The sequence below is a fragment of the Diospyros lotus genome, chromosome 12 (genome assembly GCF_014633365.1).
Source record: "Diospyros lotus cultivar Yz01 chromosome 12, ASM1463336v1, whole genome shotgun sequence".
Lineage (NCBI taxonomy): Eukaryota > Viridiplantae > Streptophyta > Magnoliopsida > Ericales > Ebenaceae > Diospyros > Diospyros lotus.
The window spans coordinates 4,465,900-4,485,452 of NC_068349.1; the positions used below are offsets into that span (position 1 = coordinate 4,465,900).

General features: G+C 37.7%; 2 protein-coding genes across 2 annotated transcripts; both read right to left on the reverse strand.

Moving 5' to 3' along the window:
* Window positions 1-6,446: 6,446 nt before the first annotated feature.
* On the reverse strand, window positions 6,447-11,136 carry LOC127786724 (uncharacterized GPI-anchored protein At3g06035-like). The gene is made up of 3 exons (XM_052314343.1): window positions 11,021-11,136; window positions 9,998-10,169; window positions 6,447-7,194 (listed from the first exon to the last, which is right to left on the reverse strand). Exons 2-3 carry the CDS (start codon window positions 10,080-10,082, stop codon window positions 6,683-6,685), a joined length of 597 nt encoding a protein of 198 aa, XP_052170303.1. The 5' UTR covers window positions 10,083-10,169; window positions 11,021-11,136; the 3' UTR covers window positions 6,447-6,682.
* On the reverse strand, window positions 10,839-18,972 carry LOC127786723 (transcription factor BHLH42). The gene is made up of 8 exons (XM_052314341.1): window positions 18,358-18,972; window positions 18,021-18,275; window positions 14,468-14,564; window positions 14,261-14,275; window positions 14,080-14,136; window positions 13,093-13,723; window positions 11,404-12,341; window positions 10,839-11,136 (listed from the first exon to the last, which is right to left on the reverse strand). The coding sequence occupies exons 1-8, from the start codon at window positions 18,459-18,461 to the stop codon at window positions 11,062-11,064; spliced, it is 2,172 nt and encodes a 723-aa protein (XP_052170301.1). The 5' UTR covers window positions 18,462-18,972; the 3' UTR covers window positions 10,839-11,061.
* Window positions 18,973-19,553: the final 581 nt, after the last annotated feature.

Below are 19,553 nucleotides of genomic sequence, written 5' to 3' on the forward strand. Positions count from 1 at the left end.
AGAGCTTTCATGCCACATATGGAGTTACTAGAACTGGAAACGCTATCATACCCAAACCCGGATGATTAATTTAGTTATTTTGTGTATTAATTGCAATTGAATTTATGGTAGTTGCTTAAATTAGAATCCCGCGTATCATGTATGGGGATTGCTTAAACTAGAACTATCATCATCTCTAATTGCATTTAATAAAAAACCCTCATATCTGAAATTAAATTAATGTTGCTAATCTTCTCTGCTAAAAATTGGGAATCAACGGGTTGGTGTGAAATTGTCTTAACTCAAGTGCTATCTAATTTCATATTTTCACATTCAATGTTTATTTCAACTTCTGCCTTTCTTTATTTCCTAGTATCCGTTATCTGAAAATCCATAAAAAATCTTGTTGTCAATTCGTCCAAATGCGTGTGCGTGTGTGTGGCATTCTTTTTCTTTCGCTATAAATAAATCTCTCAGTGGACTACCTGGACTCATCCAGAAAATACAAATTTAAATTTGGACTACAATTGCACTTCTACCCTAATGAGTATAAACCTCTCACCAAAATAAAAAATATATATATAAATTTTATTGTGTTTTTATTGTGTTTTAATTGCAGGGTGAGAGTGCAATCATAGCCCAAGGATACTCTCAAAATTATGGGATAGACTATGAGGAGACATTTACTCAAGTAGCAAAACTAAACTCCATAAGGGCACTGCTATCTATTACTGTAAATTTGGATTGGAAATTGTTCCAGTTTGATATTAAAAATGCCTTCCTAAATAGGGAATTGGAAGAAAAGGTATACATGAGAATACCACCTGGGTTTGAAGAAGAAGTTAAGGCAAGCAAAGTATGCAAACTGTTGATATGCGTTAATATTTCCTAAAAATATTCCTTGTAATTAGCTAATTACTTATCATATTTAGATGATACTATTTGTTGTGTTTATATCAGTCAATCTCTAAAATTAAGGGAGTTGATTAAGTTTCTTGTAAATATATATAATCAAGAAGGCTGTGAGTGATTCTCAAGCCATATTACACACCAAATATCCTATTCTAACTTGGTATCAAAGTTAGTTCGTCTTGGGGTTGCAAAATCTCCAGCAGCCAGTCTCTCTTATCTCTCACGCACGACTAGCCTCTGCCCAAGGCTAGATCTGCTACCCAAACACCTTCAATTGTCCAAGTAAAGGTCCTGGTTGTCTACCCCAGTGATTTTGGCTAACCTATCGAAGTCTCGTCGTCGAAAAACCCTCCACGTGCCGTCACACGCCTCCTCTCCTGTCGGCGTGTGAGAGCCACACGCTGCCTTCCCATTGCCAGAACGCCATGTTGTCGGTCCCGTCTGACTCGTCGACGCCTCTTAGTCCTCTTCCAAGGGTGCTGGTTCCTAGATTTTGAACTTTGGTGCTTCCGATCAGATAGCCGGCAATCCTTCCCTTTTCTCAAATTTATTATCTCCCAAGACACCACATCAGATCACCATTACCGATGGTTCTAAAGCTAAGGCCACTTGCGTTGGTCAAACCAAACCAATCTCATCTCTATCTTTAAATTATGTTCTTCTTATACCTGGTTGTCCTTTTAATTTAATTTATGTTAGTCAACTTACTTGCACTCTTAACTGCTCTATAACCTTTACTGCTGATTCATTTCTTATACAAGATTGGAGTACGAGACAAACGATTGGTGTATGATTTGAATCATGTGGACTTTATTATCTACAGCCTTCATCCTCTACCATATGTGTTGTCACGGAGTCTCTTAGTCTATTCCACCATCGTCTGGGTCATCCGAGTCTAGATAAGCTAAAGAAGATGGTCCCTCATCTCTCTCATTTACAATCCTTAGAGTGTGAGTCGTGTTAGCTTGCAAAACATGTTCGGGCATCGCTTCCAAGCAAAGGTCAATCTAATAAAGCACCATTTGACATTGTTCATACTGATGTTTGGGGTCCTAGTTGTGTTAGTTCAGTCTTAGGTTATCGGTACTTTGTTACTTTCATAGATGACTTTTCCAAATGCACTTGGATATTTATAGTGAAAGAACGTTCAAAGTTATTTACTATATTTCATAACTTTTGCAATGAAATTTTAACTCAGTTTGGACATCTTATTCGCATTTTAAGGAATGACAATGTAAAATAATATTTTTCTACTTCTTTCAATTCTTTTATGACATCTCACGACATAGTTCATCAATCCACTTATCCACACACTCCACAACAAAATGGCATAACAGAGAGGAAGCATCGTCACATTATTGAAACTGCTCACATTTTTTTATTGCATGCTAATGCTCGTTTAAAGTTTTGAGGTGATGTTTTCTTCACTGTTGGCTACTTAATAAATCGCATGCCATCTTTTGTATTAAATAACAAAGTACCTTATTCTCTTTTATTTTCTCAGGGGCCCCTTTACATTGTTCCCCCTCATATTTTTTATTCTACGTGTTTTGTACATAATCTCTCTCCAGGTCTTGATAAATTGTCAGCTCATGCTATCAATTGTGTCTTTATTGGGTATTCTCGAGTTCAAAAAGGGCATCAGTGTTATTCTCCTTCCACACATCGAATTTACATGTTTGCAGATGTCACCTTCTTTGAGAGTACTCCTTACTTCACCTCACTAGTGGAATCTGACTCCGTCTCTCAGCTCTTACCAATTCCTTGCCTTGTCTACCTGTCTTTACTCCTTCAAATCCCCTTTTACCTAAATCCTCAACTCCACCAAGACAGTCCTCACCTTGCCCAATTATCACCTATCAATGTCGGTCACAACATCTATGTTTAGAGGTTGTTCTTTCTCCAAGCCCACCTGATTCATCTTCTGCTCCAGTATCTCCACCTACTCTGAACCTGCTTGAGCCTTCCGCCGACCTGCTCATTGCTCTTCGTAAAGGTACACGCTCTACTCGTAATCCTCATCCCATCTATAATTTCCTTAGGTATCATTGTTTATCATCATCCTATTATGCCTTTGTGTTTGCCTTATCGTCCATTTTTATTCCTAAAATTGTCTAGGGAGCACTTTCTCATCCAGGTTGGCGAAAGGCTATGATTGATGAGATGGAAGCCTTGGATTCCAATCACACATGGACTCTTATTCCATCCCCTCCTGGGAAGTCTACAATTGGTTGTCATTGGATATTTACTGTCAAAATAGGCCCTGATTGCCATATCGACCGCCTGAAAGCTCGCCTTGTGGCTAAAGGCTATACACAAATCTTTGACCTTGATTATGGTGATACCTTCTCCCCGATTACCAAGATGGCATTTGTTCATCTTTTCCTCTCTATGGTTGCCATGCATCATTGGCCTATTCATTAATTGGATATTAAAAATGTCTTCTTGCATGGTCACTTGGAGGAAGAAATCTACATGGAGCAACCACTTGGGTTTGTTGCTCATGGGGAGTTAGGTTTTCTTTGTCGATTGCATAAGTCTCTCTATGGTCTTAAATAGTCCCCCCGGGCATGGTTTGGTAGGTTCAGTAAAGTTATACAGCAGTTTGGCATGATTTGTGGTAAGGTAGATCACTCTATGTTTTAGATACACTCGTCTTCAAATCAATGTATCTATCTTGTGGTCTATGTGGACGATATTGTTATTACAGGAGATGATCATGAAAGCATTAAAGGTTTTAAACAACACTTATTTCAACATTTTCAAACTAAGGACTTGGGACGACTGCGTTATTTTCTTGGGATCAAAGTAGCCCAATAAAAAACAGGCATTGCCATTACTTAGAGGAAGTATATTCTTGATATCTTGGAAGAAACTGGAATGCTAAATTGCAAACCAATTGATACTCTCATGGATCCAAATGTTAAACTTCTATCGGATTAAAGGGAGCCCTATTCAGACCCTAACAGATATCGAAGGCTGGTGGGAAAGCTAAATTACCTCATTATGACTAGGCCAGATATATCTTTTGCTGTTAGCACTATAAGTCAGCTTCTCAATTCTCCCTATGACAGTCATTGGGATGTAGTAATTCGAATCCTGAGGTATATTAAAGGCTCCCCTGACAAAGGCTTAGTTTATGAAGATAAGGGCCATACCGATATTATGGCATATACTGATATTTGGGCAGGCTCTCTGAGTGATACAAGATCTACTTCTGGGTACTATGTTCTCATTGGGGGGGGGGGGGGAATCTCATATCTTGGAAAAGAAAAAAAACTGTGGTCGCCAGGTTAAATGCAGAAACAAAATATCGAGCCATTGCTCTTGCCACGTGTGAGCTTGTTTGGTTGAAACAATTGCTTTAAGAATTAAAGTTATGCAAAATAGGCCCAATGAAGCTCATATGTGATAATCAAGTAGCCTTACATATTACTTCCAATCCAGTATTTCATGAGTGGACCAAACATATAGAGATTGATTGTCACTTCATTCGTGAGAAAATTCAATTTGGAGAAGTCACTACTTCCTTTGTGAACTCTAGTGATCAATTGGCGAATATTTTTACTAAATTTCTTAGGTGATTGAGAGTGTCATATATATGTAACAAGCTAGATGCATATGACATATATGCACCAGCTTGAGGCAAAGTGTTGATATGCATTAATATTTTCTATAAATATTCCTTACAATTAGCTAATTACTTGCCGTATTTAGAAGATACTACTTGATGTATTTAGATCAATCAATCCCTAAAATTAAGGGAGTTGATTGAGTTTCTTATAAATAAATATAATCAAGAAGGCTGTGAGTGATTCTCAAGCCATATTACACACCAAATATCCTCTTCTAACTTATATAGATCTCTTTATGGGGTAAAACAATCTCCAAGCATATGGTTCAAGAAATTCAACTCTACAATCACTAAGTTTGGGAATACACAAGGAAAAGTAGATCACAAACTCTTTACTAAATGTACAGTTAATGAAAATAGGTGCATCCTAATTGTATATGTGGATGATATAATCATTACTGGTGATGATACTCAGGAAATTGCAACACTAAAATAGAGATTAAAAGAAGAATTTAAGGTTAAAGACCTAGGAACTATGAAGTACTTCTTGGGAATGGACGTGGTGAGAAGCAAACGAGGTATCCTAATTTCTTAAAGAAAGTATATATACCCTAGATCTTCTAAAAGATATAGGCATGCTAGGTTGTAAACCAAGGTACACACCTTTAGAAAAGAATTGGAAATGTCTTATAAAGGATAATGATCCTCCCGTCGATAAAGAAAGATATCAAAGGTTAGTTGGAAGGTTAATCTATATCTCTCTCACTCATCCGGATATTACTTATGACGTGAGCATTGTGAGCCAATTCATGCACTCACCTACTCAACAACATTTAAATGCAGCTTACCACATTTTAAGATACTTAAAGGGGACACCAGGGAAAAGGTTATTGTTCAAGAAAGCTGATGGAAAAGGGGCTAAAGGCTATGCTGATTGGGCAGGATCAGTGATAGATAGTCGGTCAACATTAGGTTTTTTGCACTAAACTATGGAGAAATTTAATAACTTAGAGGAGTAAGAAACAAACAGTGGTGGCACAAAGCAGTGTAGGAGTGGAGTTTAGGACAATTGCCAAGGTATTTGTGAATTGATTTAGTTGGTAAGGCTAATGAAAGATATGAAAATGCCTCTAACATTACCAACAAAGTTGTATAGTGACAACAAGTTAGCTATACGCATTGTTACTAATCCCATACAGCATAACAAGATAAAGCATGTCAGGATTGATAGAAACTTTATACAAAGGGAAATTAAAGGAGGAATCAAATTAACCTATGTTCCTATAGAAAATCAAGAAGCAGATGTCCTTACCAAGGCCATGTTAAGACTAGGATTTAAAACCACTGATTAACAAGCTGGAAATGAGAGATATCTATTTACCAGCTAGAGGGAGGTGTTGAAAATTCGAATGGTGAGCAAGAAGATAAGCTACCTTGTGATAAATATAGCATAGGATAAATGCATGATAACAAGGAGATACATCAACAGACGTGCTGCCAGAAGATAGAGATGAGGAGAGCTTGAAGATTGAGGTGATAAAGAAGAAAAGGCTCCTAAATAACAGGAGAAATCATAAGAGCCGAAATTATAAAGATAATATACCAAAATAATAGAGATAAGGTACAATAGTTATCCTAGTAGTTGTATATCTGTATTTACCAGCTTGAGAGGGGTGTTGGAAATTCGAATGGCGAGCAAGAAGATAAGCTACCTTGTGATAAAGATAGCATAGGATAAATGCATGATAACAGGGAGATACATCAACAAACGTGCTGCCAAAAGATAGAAGATAGAGATGAGGAAAGCTTGAAGATTGAGGTGATAAAGAAGAAGAGGCTCCTAAATAACAAGAGAAATCATAAAAGCCGAAATTATAAAGATAATATACCAAAAAAATAGAGATAAGGTACAATAGTTATCCTAGTAGTTGTATATCTGTACTGTATTTAAAATTAGATAAAGTTCTAATCTCTTGTAAAGTAGATCAACAACATACTTGTATAAATATAGGATTCATAAATCAATACAAGAGTATGATTGATATTTTTTCCTAAAAACTCGTTAAACCTAAGGAATCCTACTTAGGTTGTCCTACTTTGTTCAAGATAAAATATAGCAATCTACCTAACTAATAGCCTGACCTATGAAAGCAACAAGTCAAAAATACACAGCGAGAATCAAGGAGTAATCAGATAGGATCTTGACTCTCAACTGACTCAGCAGAGAAGCACAAGAATAATGAAGGCCAACATCAAAGGTATCAAGTTTTGTGGGAAACCGGTACTAGAAACTGAACTTGCTGCATTCACAGCAGGGGTGAAGCTTCCTCCAACGGTGTTTGTGGTTAACATGACAACCACCCAGTCCCCTTCTGAACCGATCCCTGCTCCAGTGTAAGTGCTGTCATTAAGATACTGTGAGTACTGGGTTTTTGTATAGTTTGAGAGCACAAGGTCTGGGACCAACTTGGGAACACAAGCCGGCATTAGGCTCCCGTCTCTGGTGTCGGTGATGTTCAGGTGGCATTTGGCGAGTAGGTCTGGATAGTTGGAAAACTGAGGTTCCATGCCAGGAACAGTGTCTGCACCTGTGGTATTTGAACATGGCTGATTCTTGAGCTGATTTGCTACTTCATAAGCAAAACAATTTGCATTATTGATGTCCGCAAGGGCGCTCAAGTTTAAGGATGCTCGATAACTATTTAATCCTCGAAGCAGATCCTTCTCATCTGCAGCAAATTATGTTTGGATATGGTTATGTCAATATGATAACTCTGTGAAGATCAAAAGAAAATTGACAATTATAAGAAATGATAGATAAAACGAATTCATTGCATCCAGTGGAAGCCACAAGCACGAAGAAAATACATTAACCATCTCGGAGGATCAAGAGTAGGTGGGGAAGGAAACTTCTAAATAATGTTGTTTGCAGAGGTATTTGTTTTGTTATTGTTTCTTTCTTAAACAAAAAAATTTCTTCAGCAGAAGCATCCAATGGAAGCCACAAGCACAAAGAAAATACATTAACCATCTCGGAGGATCAAGAGTAGGTGGGGAAGGAAACTTCTAAATAATGTTGTTTGCAGAGGTATTTGTTTTGTTATTGTTTCTTTCTTAAACAAAAAAATTTCTTCGGCAGAAGTTCTAGGATTAGTTTTGGCCCAAATTCTGGTTGCACATATCGTCCATCCTTTATGCTGTTAATTACAAATGTTGTGAGCCTATGCATTTGCAAAATGCTGCTGACAGCACACAAATAAATAAATCCCAGAAAAATTGGCTTTCTTGTGGTTCCGCCATGTTCAATATTGAAACTAAAACATAAGTAAATAACTTTCCAGTTCCTGATATATGGAAAACAGGTATCTACATCAGAACAAATGTTCTGCACCACTGCATTGTAATCACTTTCTACATCAGAACAAAGGTTCAACTTATCTATGCATATAGAGATAGTAATTCATTCGGCAAATTATGGTTCAAGAAACTGTGCAACAGAAAAGGTTTGATCTCTTTCTAAGCACTAGTAGTCACTTGAAGACAACCAAGGTAGTTTCATGATAGAAATATAATCAAATGGCAAGAAAAGAGTGAAGAAATTCACAATGGGATTGAAAGATAGACATTTAACTTTTTGTCTACAACAGCATATGAAGCCTTATAACTACATGAATTCTAGCTCAATAGTCATTTCTACCTAAACTGTATCTGTTATAAGATCCTTATAACTCATGATACATAAGAGTCTTCTCCTAAGTTTTTCTCCTAAGTTTTTCTTGGTCTTTCTCTATCTCTTTGCACTGAATACTTGTTCCATTCCATTCATTCTCCCCACAAGAGCCTCTATTGGTTTTCTTGTCACACTATCAAGCCATCTTAGTCATGTATTATGTATCTTATCTTCAATAGGAGTTACTCTAGCTTTATTATAAATATTCTCATTTGTACTTTTATGTTTCTTGTATAACAGCATCATAGTTACCAGAAATATGGTTCGTTTCAGGTTGTGGTACAGGGTACATAAATATGCTAATTTTGCAGTATGAAAAGAATAAGCTTAATTAGTTTTGTTGGAAGAAACATGGGACTCAAACCAATAAACTCTATATTGCTTTGAATTATTTATATGAGTGTAATACAGAGCTGTTTATAGGGAAAAAATACAAGTGATAAGCCTGTACAAGAGATAAATGCAATCAAGAGTTGAACTCGAAAAATCCTGATGGGAGATAAGCCTAATTCAAATTTGATTTGGTTCAAATCTTAATATTCCTCCTCAAACTTAAGTTGGTTAAGAGAGAATAAATTGAGTATGCCAATAATGCATCAATGCGCCCGGATAAATGAGCTTTGACAAAGAGATCATCAAGTTGATCCATGGATTGTACTGACGAGAGTTGAAGAGTGGCACAAAGTACAGCCAAATTTTCAGAGAACAGAGATTCATCAACACCCCACATAGCGGGTAAAGGCTTGGTATGTTGTTGTAGAGAATTGATCAATAAAAAGTTTATCCAAATATCAAAGATAAAGAGAGAATTGATCTACACAAAGGTGATCCAAAAATCAGAGATCAAAGGAAGGCTTTGATACCATGTCAGACAAAACAAGGGACTCGACTCAACATAATAAACTTTGTATTGATTTGAATAGTTTTTATGGCTGTCATATAGAGCTATTTATAAAAATACAAGTGATAAGCCTATACAAGAGATAAAGATAGATTATTTACAAAAAGATAAATGCAATTGCAGAGCCAAAAAGGACCCAAAAAAAAAAGAAAAAAAAAAAGAAGATACAATTTCTATGTGCCTAAGCCAATCAATGGATAGTCATTGAATAAATTGCATAAGAACACTAGTTGAAGGTTTATGGTAGCTGAGAACATTGATATGTGTTTGTTTATCCTTTCACTTGGGAATGTCCAGATTCTGAGATCCTCAGATCTATTCAGAAGAATCACAAGCCACAGCTAGGCCATCTGACTTCATCAACCAGGAGATGGTGAAAATGTGCTGACACATGATTTCCTAATCCACAATTGTGACAACTTCAAATATAAATAATTGCTTATCTAACCAAAAAGGCTCTACAAAATGTCTCTTGTTACCCGAGAACAGCATTATACTTCATTGCACGTTGAATTTAGTTCTGGAACAAGAAGATAAACTTATGCGTTAGAACCAGTTTCACTACTTTCCCTCAAAACCTTCTATAGCTGCTCCGAATCCAAGCGTCATTGACCACGACCACGAGAATCATGCCAAACGTGATTGATTGGGCCAAAGATCAAAGCAAGACGGGATTCAACAATAGGTGAAATAAACGAGATTGGATTCCCTCTTCTTTAGCTTTCTGTTCAGATCTTGTCTTGTTTAGGTCAAATAAACATTCAACTACTGGTGCAAATATTCTGGCTCCCGAAAAGCAGAAAGAAAACCGATTTTCTAAACACAGATTGCACAAACAGCAGACAAGGCACACACACACACACACACACACACACACACACACAGAGGGGGGGGAGATTACCTAGAGATTTGACCTGATGAGCGAGCAAGCAAATGGCATGTAGAAGCAGAAAGAGAAGAAGGTGATATCTGTGAAGCAATCCCATCTGCTGCTATGCATCAAATTACAGGGTCTGACCTCAAAATCTTATAGTAGTAGTCTCCAGTTGTAAGCAAGCCACTTCATTCAGTGTCTTCCCCAGTTAAACCGGAATCAGGAAAATAATAATAATTAAGTTAAAAAGAAAATTGTAATTACTATATAATATATTATTATTATTAAAAATTAACAACACGATTGTTTTATAGCCAAATTAGAGACAAAATTCAGAAATTACATAGTTTAATCATCTTTCTAATACTTTGTTTTGTTGTGAGTAATATAATATAATTATATAAAAAATATTATTTTTGTTTCTATTACAAATGTTAATGGTGAGATCATTATAATTATACGACAGTATAATTGAAAAAATATTAACTGAAATTAAATTAATAAGATTACGTAAATTACAAACTTTTTCTTTTACTTCACCGAGTCCTACTCCTGCCTGTGGGGTTTGATTTGAATTAAAGACCAAACGGCGACTTTAGCACTGCTTAATGAGTTGGTGCCCACTGGCCAGGCCCAGTCCAAAAGGATTAATGTATTGGGCCCGTCGGGACGGCCCATATCCATCCTTATGGATACCAAATGAAATGAACAATTTTGTGCAAAAAAAATCGGATAAAATTGTTTTATTATACGTTTCCGCACTGGATATAAAGGTAAGCAGTAGTAGTAGAGCCTGGACTGGAATTCAAATTGTGGAACCAAAGCTGTGTTTGTTTGCTCTGGCTGGTGGCTTTGGCTAGATCTGGCAGGCAGGCATAAAATCCTATTTATTTATTACTACAGACAGCTGGTCATTTACAGACTTGTTTATCCGATAAACAATAAATATAGACAGCTACGTTAAATAATCAACTAGCGGGTTGGCAATGGTTTGAAGTTGAATTCTCTCTATTTAGATCATCAACAAGTTTGCATATACACAAGATCTACCTGACTAGAAAATATAAGTCCGGTCAGGTCGAGAGTCAGTCTTAATGTATTATCTGATGTATCGCCCTCTTCACCTCCACAATACTTGGTTTCTTCCCACCAACATTTTCCCTCACCTGAGCATCATCAAATTACCAAAAAAATAATACTATATTAGCACAATATATATATATATATATATAATATAATAATATAAAAGGGCCGCTACTTGTTTGATTCTAATTCGGGTTAGTGGGCTCTTGGGTCGAGCCCAAAAAAGTACGGGTTATCTCGGATGGGCTTCACATATTAAGAGGCCCATGGGCTCTCATTTTCTAACAGATCATTGGATCGATCCATCCTATTACTGTATTGAACGGTGGAGATGGAAAGAAAGATCGTACCTTAGCCCTCAACTCGGCGACAAACATACCGTTCGTCAACGACGATTGGACGGCGGTTACCTCCAACCGGACCTCCCGCAGCACCACCATCACATCCAGCAACAGTCCTTCCCTGTGCGGACACTGCAACTCCACCAACGCATCGCTCTCGATTATCGACACCTGTACTTGCTTGGTCACTCCCGGCACCGGCTGCGGCGGAGGCGGCGGGGGAGGAGGAGGCGGCGGCGACGGAGAATTCACAGCCTTTGGCTTGACGGCACCGCCGGTCCCCTCCACAATCCTCAACTTCCTTTTATCCGATCCGGATGGTGGACCTCCGCTTCGCGACCGATCCGTCACCGCCGTGACTCCACTCCTCGGCTCCTTCAAACTCAAACTGTTCGTCCTCTGTGACCGTTGATCCATCTCCATCTGCCGTGCACTAGCCTCAAGATCTTGGATCTTGCTCCGCAGCTGCTTCACGTACTCAATCGTGTCCCCTAAAATCGAGGCCTTATCCATTTTAGTCACGAATGGCACCAACGATCTCAGTATGATGAACCGCTCGTTGAGCTTCTCTCTACGGCGTCGCTCGGCGAGGACGTGATTCGCGCTGAGCTCGTCCTGCGGCGTGCCCTTCCGGAACCGAGAGGCTGAATCGGTGGTGTAGCGCGATTTCGGAGAATTGTCGTCGCGGTTCTTGGAGTGGAGGAAGGGAACGCTGAAGAGAATAGACTTGAGAAGCCACTGAGAAGCTCCGTCGATGGGGACATGGAAATGGTGGTCGGCGGGCCGACCTGTCCATTTAGAGAACGCCGATTGCGACGAGAACATGAGGTAGCCGGTGGCCGACGACGAGGATTCCGACCATCGGCTCGATATGTGTTGGAGAATGGTGGATACTGTTTGAGAGTAGTGCGTGTCCTCGTGCGTCAAATTCTCTAGTGCAGGCTCTCCTGTGCAAATTTAACGAATTCATATCAGCCCCGCGAGAACAAACGATAATATATTTAATTAATGACGACATTCGAACATAAACAATCACATTGCTTATGAATATTAATTAATTATTATTGGGAAATTAGAAGTTCATTATAAAGTTAATTTGTATTATTATGTGAAAACAAACAATACTTGTGTTTTATCTTATTTTAATAATAATAACTTAAAAGAGAGTTAAAATTAAAGGTCGTGCTACAGTACCCGAACGGTTGACGCAGAATAATCGAACGGAATGAAACCCGCTCAATCAAGGTTTGGCGGATTTCATTTAAGATAAAATCTGCCAAACACACTATTATTAAAATTAAAATAAAAAAATAATTACAATTATAATCTAAAAATTAACTTAAATTAAAATTAATATTATAATATAAAATATAATCAAATTGAATTCTGCAACGGACTTCATTTTGATTGAAGTCCTCCCAGCAGCCGCCCGCTGCTGGGCGGGTGCCCGTTTAGTTTGGGTGGGCTTCATTGATGATGAAGTTTACCCGACTTTTATTTGGAGCACTAATTTTAAGATAAAGATATTTTTATTTTTTAATATTTTTAGTCATATGCACGTCAACGAATTTGGGCAGAATAGTATTATTCTAAAGTTAATATGTTCCTAAGTTACGTCATCGCCATGGCTGCCGGAATGATTAAAATGCTCTAGTTTACAAACTCAAAGAGAATTCACAAAGCTACTAACGTTCATACCTGAAGATGGCGGTTGAAGACTAGTAGTGCTCAAAGGATCATGTACTATGACAGGCCATCTACGAGTGGACTCGGCCCGGTAAGAGTCAGCTCGGCCCTGATGGTCAGTTGGGTTTCCAGCTTGGCTCGCGGCTAGCAACTGAAAATCCGAGTCCAAGTTATTTGAGGCGTCGTCCGGCGAGCCGAACCGGATATCCTCCGACATCTCGAGTTGCATCAGCTCACTAGGCTCAGCCTCTGCCGCGCCGACGCCCTGGGAAAGAGCGTGAGGGTTCTGACCTCCGGAAAGGCGGCTGTTGGGACCTGTGTTGGCTTCCGATTCCGACTCGCCTCCTTCTTGCTCTTCTTCCTCTTCATCGTCCTCGTCGTCTTCTTCTTCTTCTTCTTCTTCTTCTTCTTCTTCTTCTTCGTCCTCTTCTTCCTCCTGCTCCATTTGATTGGCATCGGCCGGAGGGTCCACCGGCGCGTACATTGCCGGCAACAGAGGCGACGAGTGGAACCGAGCAAGCTCGGATGAGGTGGCGGGATTCGAGGTGGAGTGCTCGGAGAGCGCCGGCTTGGGTGGCTGAGGAGGGTGGTGGTCGACGAAGAAGTTCTTGACGTATTGTACGAATCCAATATCTTCTTGAACCTGCAATAATGGCACGTGGGTTTTACCCTCTGTTAAGTGTATCCATCTTGAACCTGCTGTAAACTTCTCTGATCCAAAACGAAAACGAAATGGGCAAAATTTTCTTTTGCTGCTCCTTATTTCGTAATTATAGGCGTGTGGAGGGACTCAACACTACTTACTGTCATATTTCAAAAGATATAGGCATAAGATATATTATAAATATTTATTAAATAGTTATATAAATAAATAATCCATTACTATAGTATATCCAATCACTACCCTTTTTTTAACTCTTCGGATCAAGAACTGTCCCACCATTGGAGAGAACCAAATTTCAATATTATTCAAAAAGTGAAAGTTTCTTTTATCATTACCCTCTCAGTGGTGCCGAGTTCAACAACGCCGTCTAGTAGGGGAATACACACTACGGTCTGCAACATAACGACAGAAATGTGCGTCAAATTAGTGGACAAAAGATGGGATCAAAAGTTGAAGAACGCTTAGATAGTTTCACGGGCCGGGAGCAAGAAAGAGAATGGATGGAGAAAAGGGTACCTGAACGCGAGCGCTCTGCATGGTGCAGCCATGTTGAAAACATGCCAGACAGTATAGGAGGTTAGTTAAGCTTAAGCGTACGTGTGTGTATATATGTATGCGGGAGAAAGAAGCACGCCGCGCATATATATATAATATTGCATGTGAACTCGTGAAATGTTAATGTTTGGAAGATAGCGAAATTAGTGGGAGATTGATGATGCACACCTTGGCGAGAATGGCTCGAGAGAAGACTTTGCTGTCGACCTCGTTGGCCCCAGTCAGCCAAACGTGTTGTCTCTTTGAATATGCTTTTCCCGGTAATCTTCATAATCACCAGAATCACCAAATATATTAAAGTTAGATCTAAGGAGGAATTGCATATCAATTTAATTAATGGGTTCAATTAGTAGAAACAAAGGAAGAAAAATATATATAACGAAGAATTTTTTTATCATGTACCCCGCCACCCCAAAACACCTCTTAATTTATTTTTTTTAATTCTTAAAGCCCACAACAAGAACAAAGATATATAAAAGACCCACAAAAACATAAACAAGAACCCAAAAACCTTCTTCGGAATATCCCAATATTGGCAACAAGTAAGAAACTGCTTAATCCATGAAAAGCATACAAGACAGAAAGACCAGAAGAGAAAAAAGAAAGAACTAAACAAGTTAGCCTATACAACCCGATGAAAGGAGCTAATTAAGATGGCTACTAAAGGTCGCAGCCTGCAATGTAGGTAGAAATCGCCACTGAACACCTCTCTGTGTGTATTAATAGGAGTTGTTTAAGCCCGTGATAACTAAAGCAGGTAGCTATAGTAAGTTAGTAACCCTATAATCAGAATGGTGTTCCTAGTGTCCAGGCATTACACTTGGAATTTCTAATTTGAAGAAATTGTTACTTAATTTAGTTTGTTTGTTCTTGCTACTTTTTATTTTCTTTTCCCAAAATTGTCTACTTATATATATATATATATGCACATATAAGAACTAGTTTTCTTTTCTTTAGAGAGAGGTATAAGGCGTTCCACGTTGCCAAAATTTCATCAGCCAATCAGTCAATTGATCCAACATATATGCAGTCTGCTTGTGAGTTGTAAACAGTGAAATTTAAGGGCACTCAATCCTTTTTAATGAATGATATAACAATATTGAATATTGGGATGAAAATAAAATCTCTATATAAAATCTATCTTCTTTTGTAAATAAACGATTCATCATTCTATGTATAGTCTCAATTGTGTTGAAAGAAATTATTGTGTACTGTTCGCATAAGACTTTTTCTAAATGAAAAGTCTATTCATTTGTCCCAAAACAATCAAATCTTATATCATTCTGAACTAATTCATTGAATGAGAGCTGCTTCCTGATCTGCATGTGCTATAAAGTCATGATAAATGGAGCATGAATTATATATATATATATATATATGAAAATTAACTCCTTTCTTAAAAGATCCTCTACCAAGCTAGAAATTAAGCTCTTGCAATAAAAAGGGTAGAAATTATATTAAACGGGAACAGTGAATTAAAGGGCTAAAGTCATCAAAGTTATCTAAGAGATGAGGCAAAAGGGTTAATGTTATTATGGAGATGATTACTATGCTGTTTTTTGTTTCTGTAGGTGTGATTTCCCTTAAATTTTCTTGAGTATATTACAGTTGTACCGTTGAAATTTAAGCTTAATTACAAACATTACTTTCCGCGTCTTAAAAAGTACAATCACATTCATGGTGATCATTTCAGCATATTAGTCAGGTCTATTTTAGATGTTTTTAATTATTATTTTTTTCTTTTATCTTTGTTTATATTTCTATTTTTCTTTGGTACAGAGAGTGATTGTTGGTGTTTATTCTTGATTTTTAATGGTCCGGAATTTGCCTTAGAAAAATACTATTGGTACACCTAATTTATATATCTTAGACTACATAAGGGGGTATTATGACAAAAAAATCCCTCATAAGACGCATAGAGGCGCGTGAGGCGCATGTGAGGCTCAGGGTATTTTGATCATAATACCCCCTTATGTAGCCCAAGATATACAAAATGAGTATATATCTAGCATGATTCGTTGCCTTAGCCTTCATTTATAGTCGCTTCGGCGTTGATTTTTTATTTTATAAAATTTTTATTTACAAAAAAAAAATTATATCACATAACTCTGGCCATTACACAACTTAGGGTCAAACAAAAAGAAAGCACTCACTTCAGCAAAAACAAATAACAAAATAAGTAAATCATGACTTGCTTAAGTAAATCTTTTCCATGCATGTAAGAGGAAAACAAAAATCACAAGAGTATTCATTATAAATTCTTACACATGTTCATGTCACATCTAATTAAGTTAAACTTCAAGTTTATTGTGTTAAATATAGTTTACTTAATTTTTCATAATATTTTACATGATAATTAATAATTATTTATTGATTATCACTGTGAATAATTAATAATAAATAATAAATGTATAACAAAATTTTAAATTTTTATATTTTGTTAATCAAGATATAGATTAAAAAAATTGATATATAATAAGTATTTCAGATAAAATTATTTTTTATTTAAAATTTTTAAATAAATTTATCTTAAACCTTACAGAATAATTTATATACCTTTAATATATTTTAAAAAATTTAATAAATACTCTAATAAAAAATTTAAAATATTTTTATTTTAATATAATCTTATCGTATTTATTTTATCAAATGCTGTTGTTAAAAGAGTAACATTTTGGGACACATCCAATTGGCGATACGAAAACCACGAGACAGAAAGTGAAAACGTGTTTTGGCAGCACAGGAATCTAGGAGGCACTGGAAACGGAGGTGTAGACGGCTGGCCTTTCACCGAAGACGTTGTAAAGGCAATTTATGTAGCTTGAATCAGGGGCAACGACAGGCCTGGCCACCCCCTTCACTAAGGAACCAAACAAAATTTAACAAACCAGAAAGAAAGAAAGACATTGATCTTTCAAGAACCTGGCAATCTGGCCTCTCCACCGCCATGCCTTCACCTACTCAGACCACTTCTTCTTACACAGTTGTTGTTGTTGTTTTGTTACTCCACTATCATTGCCATTTCATTGATTAATTCATTCCCACAACCACCTCTCCCCTTCTCACTTCCACTTTCACACACTAACCTCCCTTTCTTTTTCTTGCCCCTTCATTTTTATGGCAAATTCTGAATTCTGTGCACAAGTCCAGTAAAAGTCTCTCTCTCTCTCTCTATATATATACATATATGTGTGTGTCTCTCTCTCTCTATCTATCTATCTATCTATCTATATATATATATATATCTGTGTGTGTGTGTGTATGCGCGTCACAGAAGGGATCAGTATTCAGTACAGTTCGAACCATTTCTTTTTCTTGGGGTTTTTGTTATTTGCATATGTATATATTTGTTAATTACTTAGGTTATGAAAATGTTGTGGGTAACATCGTTTAATAGTTTTAGTTTTGTTATGGGGGAAGGACACAATTGCATGCAGACGTCAATGAATGTGTATCTATCCTGGGAAGGTAATTAAATTTCTAGCAACAGAGTCCAAGAGAAAGAGAGAGAGTGAAACAGAAGGGAACGGTTGTGTGCTAACGGCAGGATATGACACTGAGCTCCACTGATAGAGGAAACTGGCCAAGAAAGAGATGTTCTTTCATAATTTGGAGGGCAGAGAGCAAATGAGCAGTGGCACGAAAGAAGAAAACGTAGCCGCTGTTAAATTCGCTGACGAAAGAAAGCTAATAATTGGAAAGAGAGATGGAATTTGCTTACCCGACACCAGGAGGAAAAGTGAAGGAGACACACATGAGATAGAACCACTCGGATTCCGTTAAGTCCTCCGGCGAGAGGGCGGCGCAAGGCCTCCGAGTTTGCTGGTTGGACTCTCCGGCGGAGAGTGAGTCGTAGAGCTCCCTCAGTTGCTGGCTTCTCTGCAGTGAGGCCTCCTCCGCCGTCACCTCCATTGGCTGTATCGTCTTCCGAGTCTTGATAGCTCCATTGTAGTACCCATCTCCCCATACTAAAATCCTAAACCATCATCAAGAAATTTAGTTAATTAATTCGAAGAAATTTTTAGGTTTTGATGACGGGTTCGGTTGGATTTACGTACCCTTGTTGAGGGCACATCTGCCAGAAGAGACTGTAAGTCCATTGCACCGTCTGAACAGCCGCCTGAAGCATAGCTTGAAGGCGGGAACTAGGCGGAGCGGCCATCTACGCCGCTCTGCTAGCTGTCACCACCAGATGACCTTAACTAATTTGACTTTACAAACAACATCCAGCCCTACTTCTATCGAACTTCCCGGGAACAATCCCACCTCAAGAATCCCGGAACGGAAAAGAAGAAGAAAAAAAAGGTCAGGTCTTAAGGTGAGATACAATATATACGTGAACGAACGGACAAGGTCTATATCGAAGCATGTGAGTCAAAAATTGAAAATAAAAATCCTCTAATCAACTGATCAAAAAGAGATGGTTTTGAGAAGGAGACGAGTAGACCCAGAGAGAGAGAGTTCGGTGAGCAGTGCAGACTTGCAGGTGAGAAAGAAAAGGTAGATGATGATGAGTTCGAGGATTGATTGAATGTTTTGTTCCTTCTACCCGAGAGATTGCATTGCGTGTTTAAAGAGGGACGATAGAAGTGAAAGAATGGTCGTCAGCTTCGGGATCCGATTTGGAATTGGTAGGGATCGAGAGAGAGAGAGAGAGAGATATTAGGGCTTGAGGGGGGAAGGGGAGGGAGAGTGATTGGGTGGAAATTCATGGCATTGGTGGGGGGGCTGAGTTTGACTGGTCGCTCTACCAAACTGTTTCTCTCTCTCTCTCTCTCTCTGCGGTCCATCCATCCATCTATCCTACCTTTCATTTCCTCATTTGCTCGACGACGGTTCGTTGGTTCGGTTGCGAGTGGAAAATATTAATTTCGCTCATCACATTATTTTTTTTTATTTTTAAAAAATTCATCAAAAATCATATCAAAATATGAGTAATGTTCTTATGATTTTAGTTCACTTCAGGGAATCTTTCCATTTTGATACAAATAATCCTCATTTCATATCCAACAAAGATTTGGAGCACATGCATTCATTTAATTATTTCAATATTCAACCCCCCCAAATTAAATTATTCAATTTATTTATTCACTCAATGATGTTTATATATATAATTCATTCATGTTTTCAATTTACAATTGCTCTATTTTATGCCACAAAGATTATATAATTATATTTATCTTAAAGAACAGATTAAATCATATCTTTTTGTTGGATTAATTACATAATAATAATTAAAAACCACACAACAGAT

Excerpts from the sequence above, each read along its gene's own strand:
- LOC127786724 (XM_052314343.1), bottom strand. The coding sequence starts at position 10,082 with ATGGGATTGCTTCACAGATATCACCTTCTTCTCTTTCTGCTTCTACAT. Across the intron at positions 7,195-9,997 it reads TCATCAGGTCAAATCTCTAG|ATGAGAAGGATCTGCTTCGA; the intron begins GTAATCTCCCCC and ends AATTTGCTGCAG.
- LOC127786723 (XM_052314341.1), bottom strand. The coding sequence starts at position 18,461 with ATGGCCGCTCCGCCTAGTTCCCGCCTTCAAGCTATGCTTCAGGCGGCT. Across the intron at positions 18,276-18,357 it reads CAGATGTGCCCTCAACAAGG|GATTTTAGTATGGGGAGATG; the intron begins GTACGTAAATCC and ends ATGATGGTTTAG. Across the intron at positions 13,724-14,079 it reads AACTCGGCACCACTGAGAGG|GTTCAAGAAGATATTGGATT; the intron begins GTAATGATAAAA and ends CCATTATTGCAG.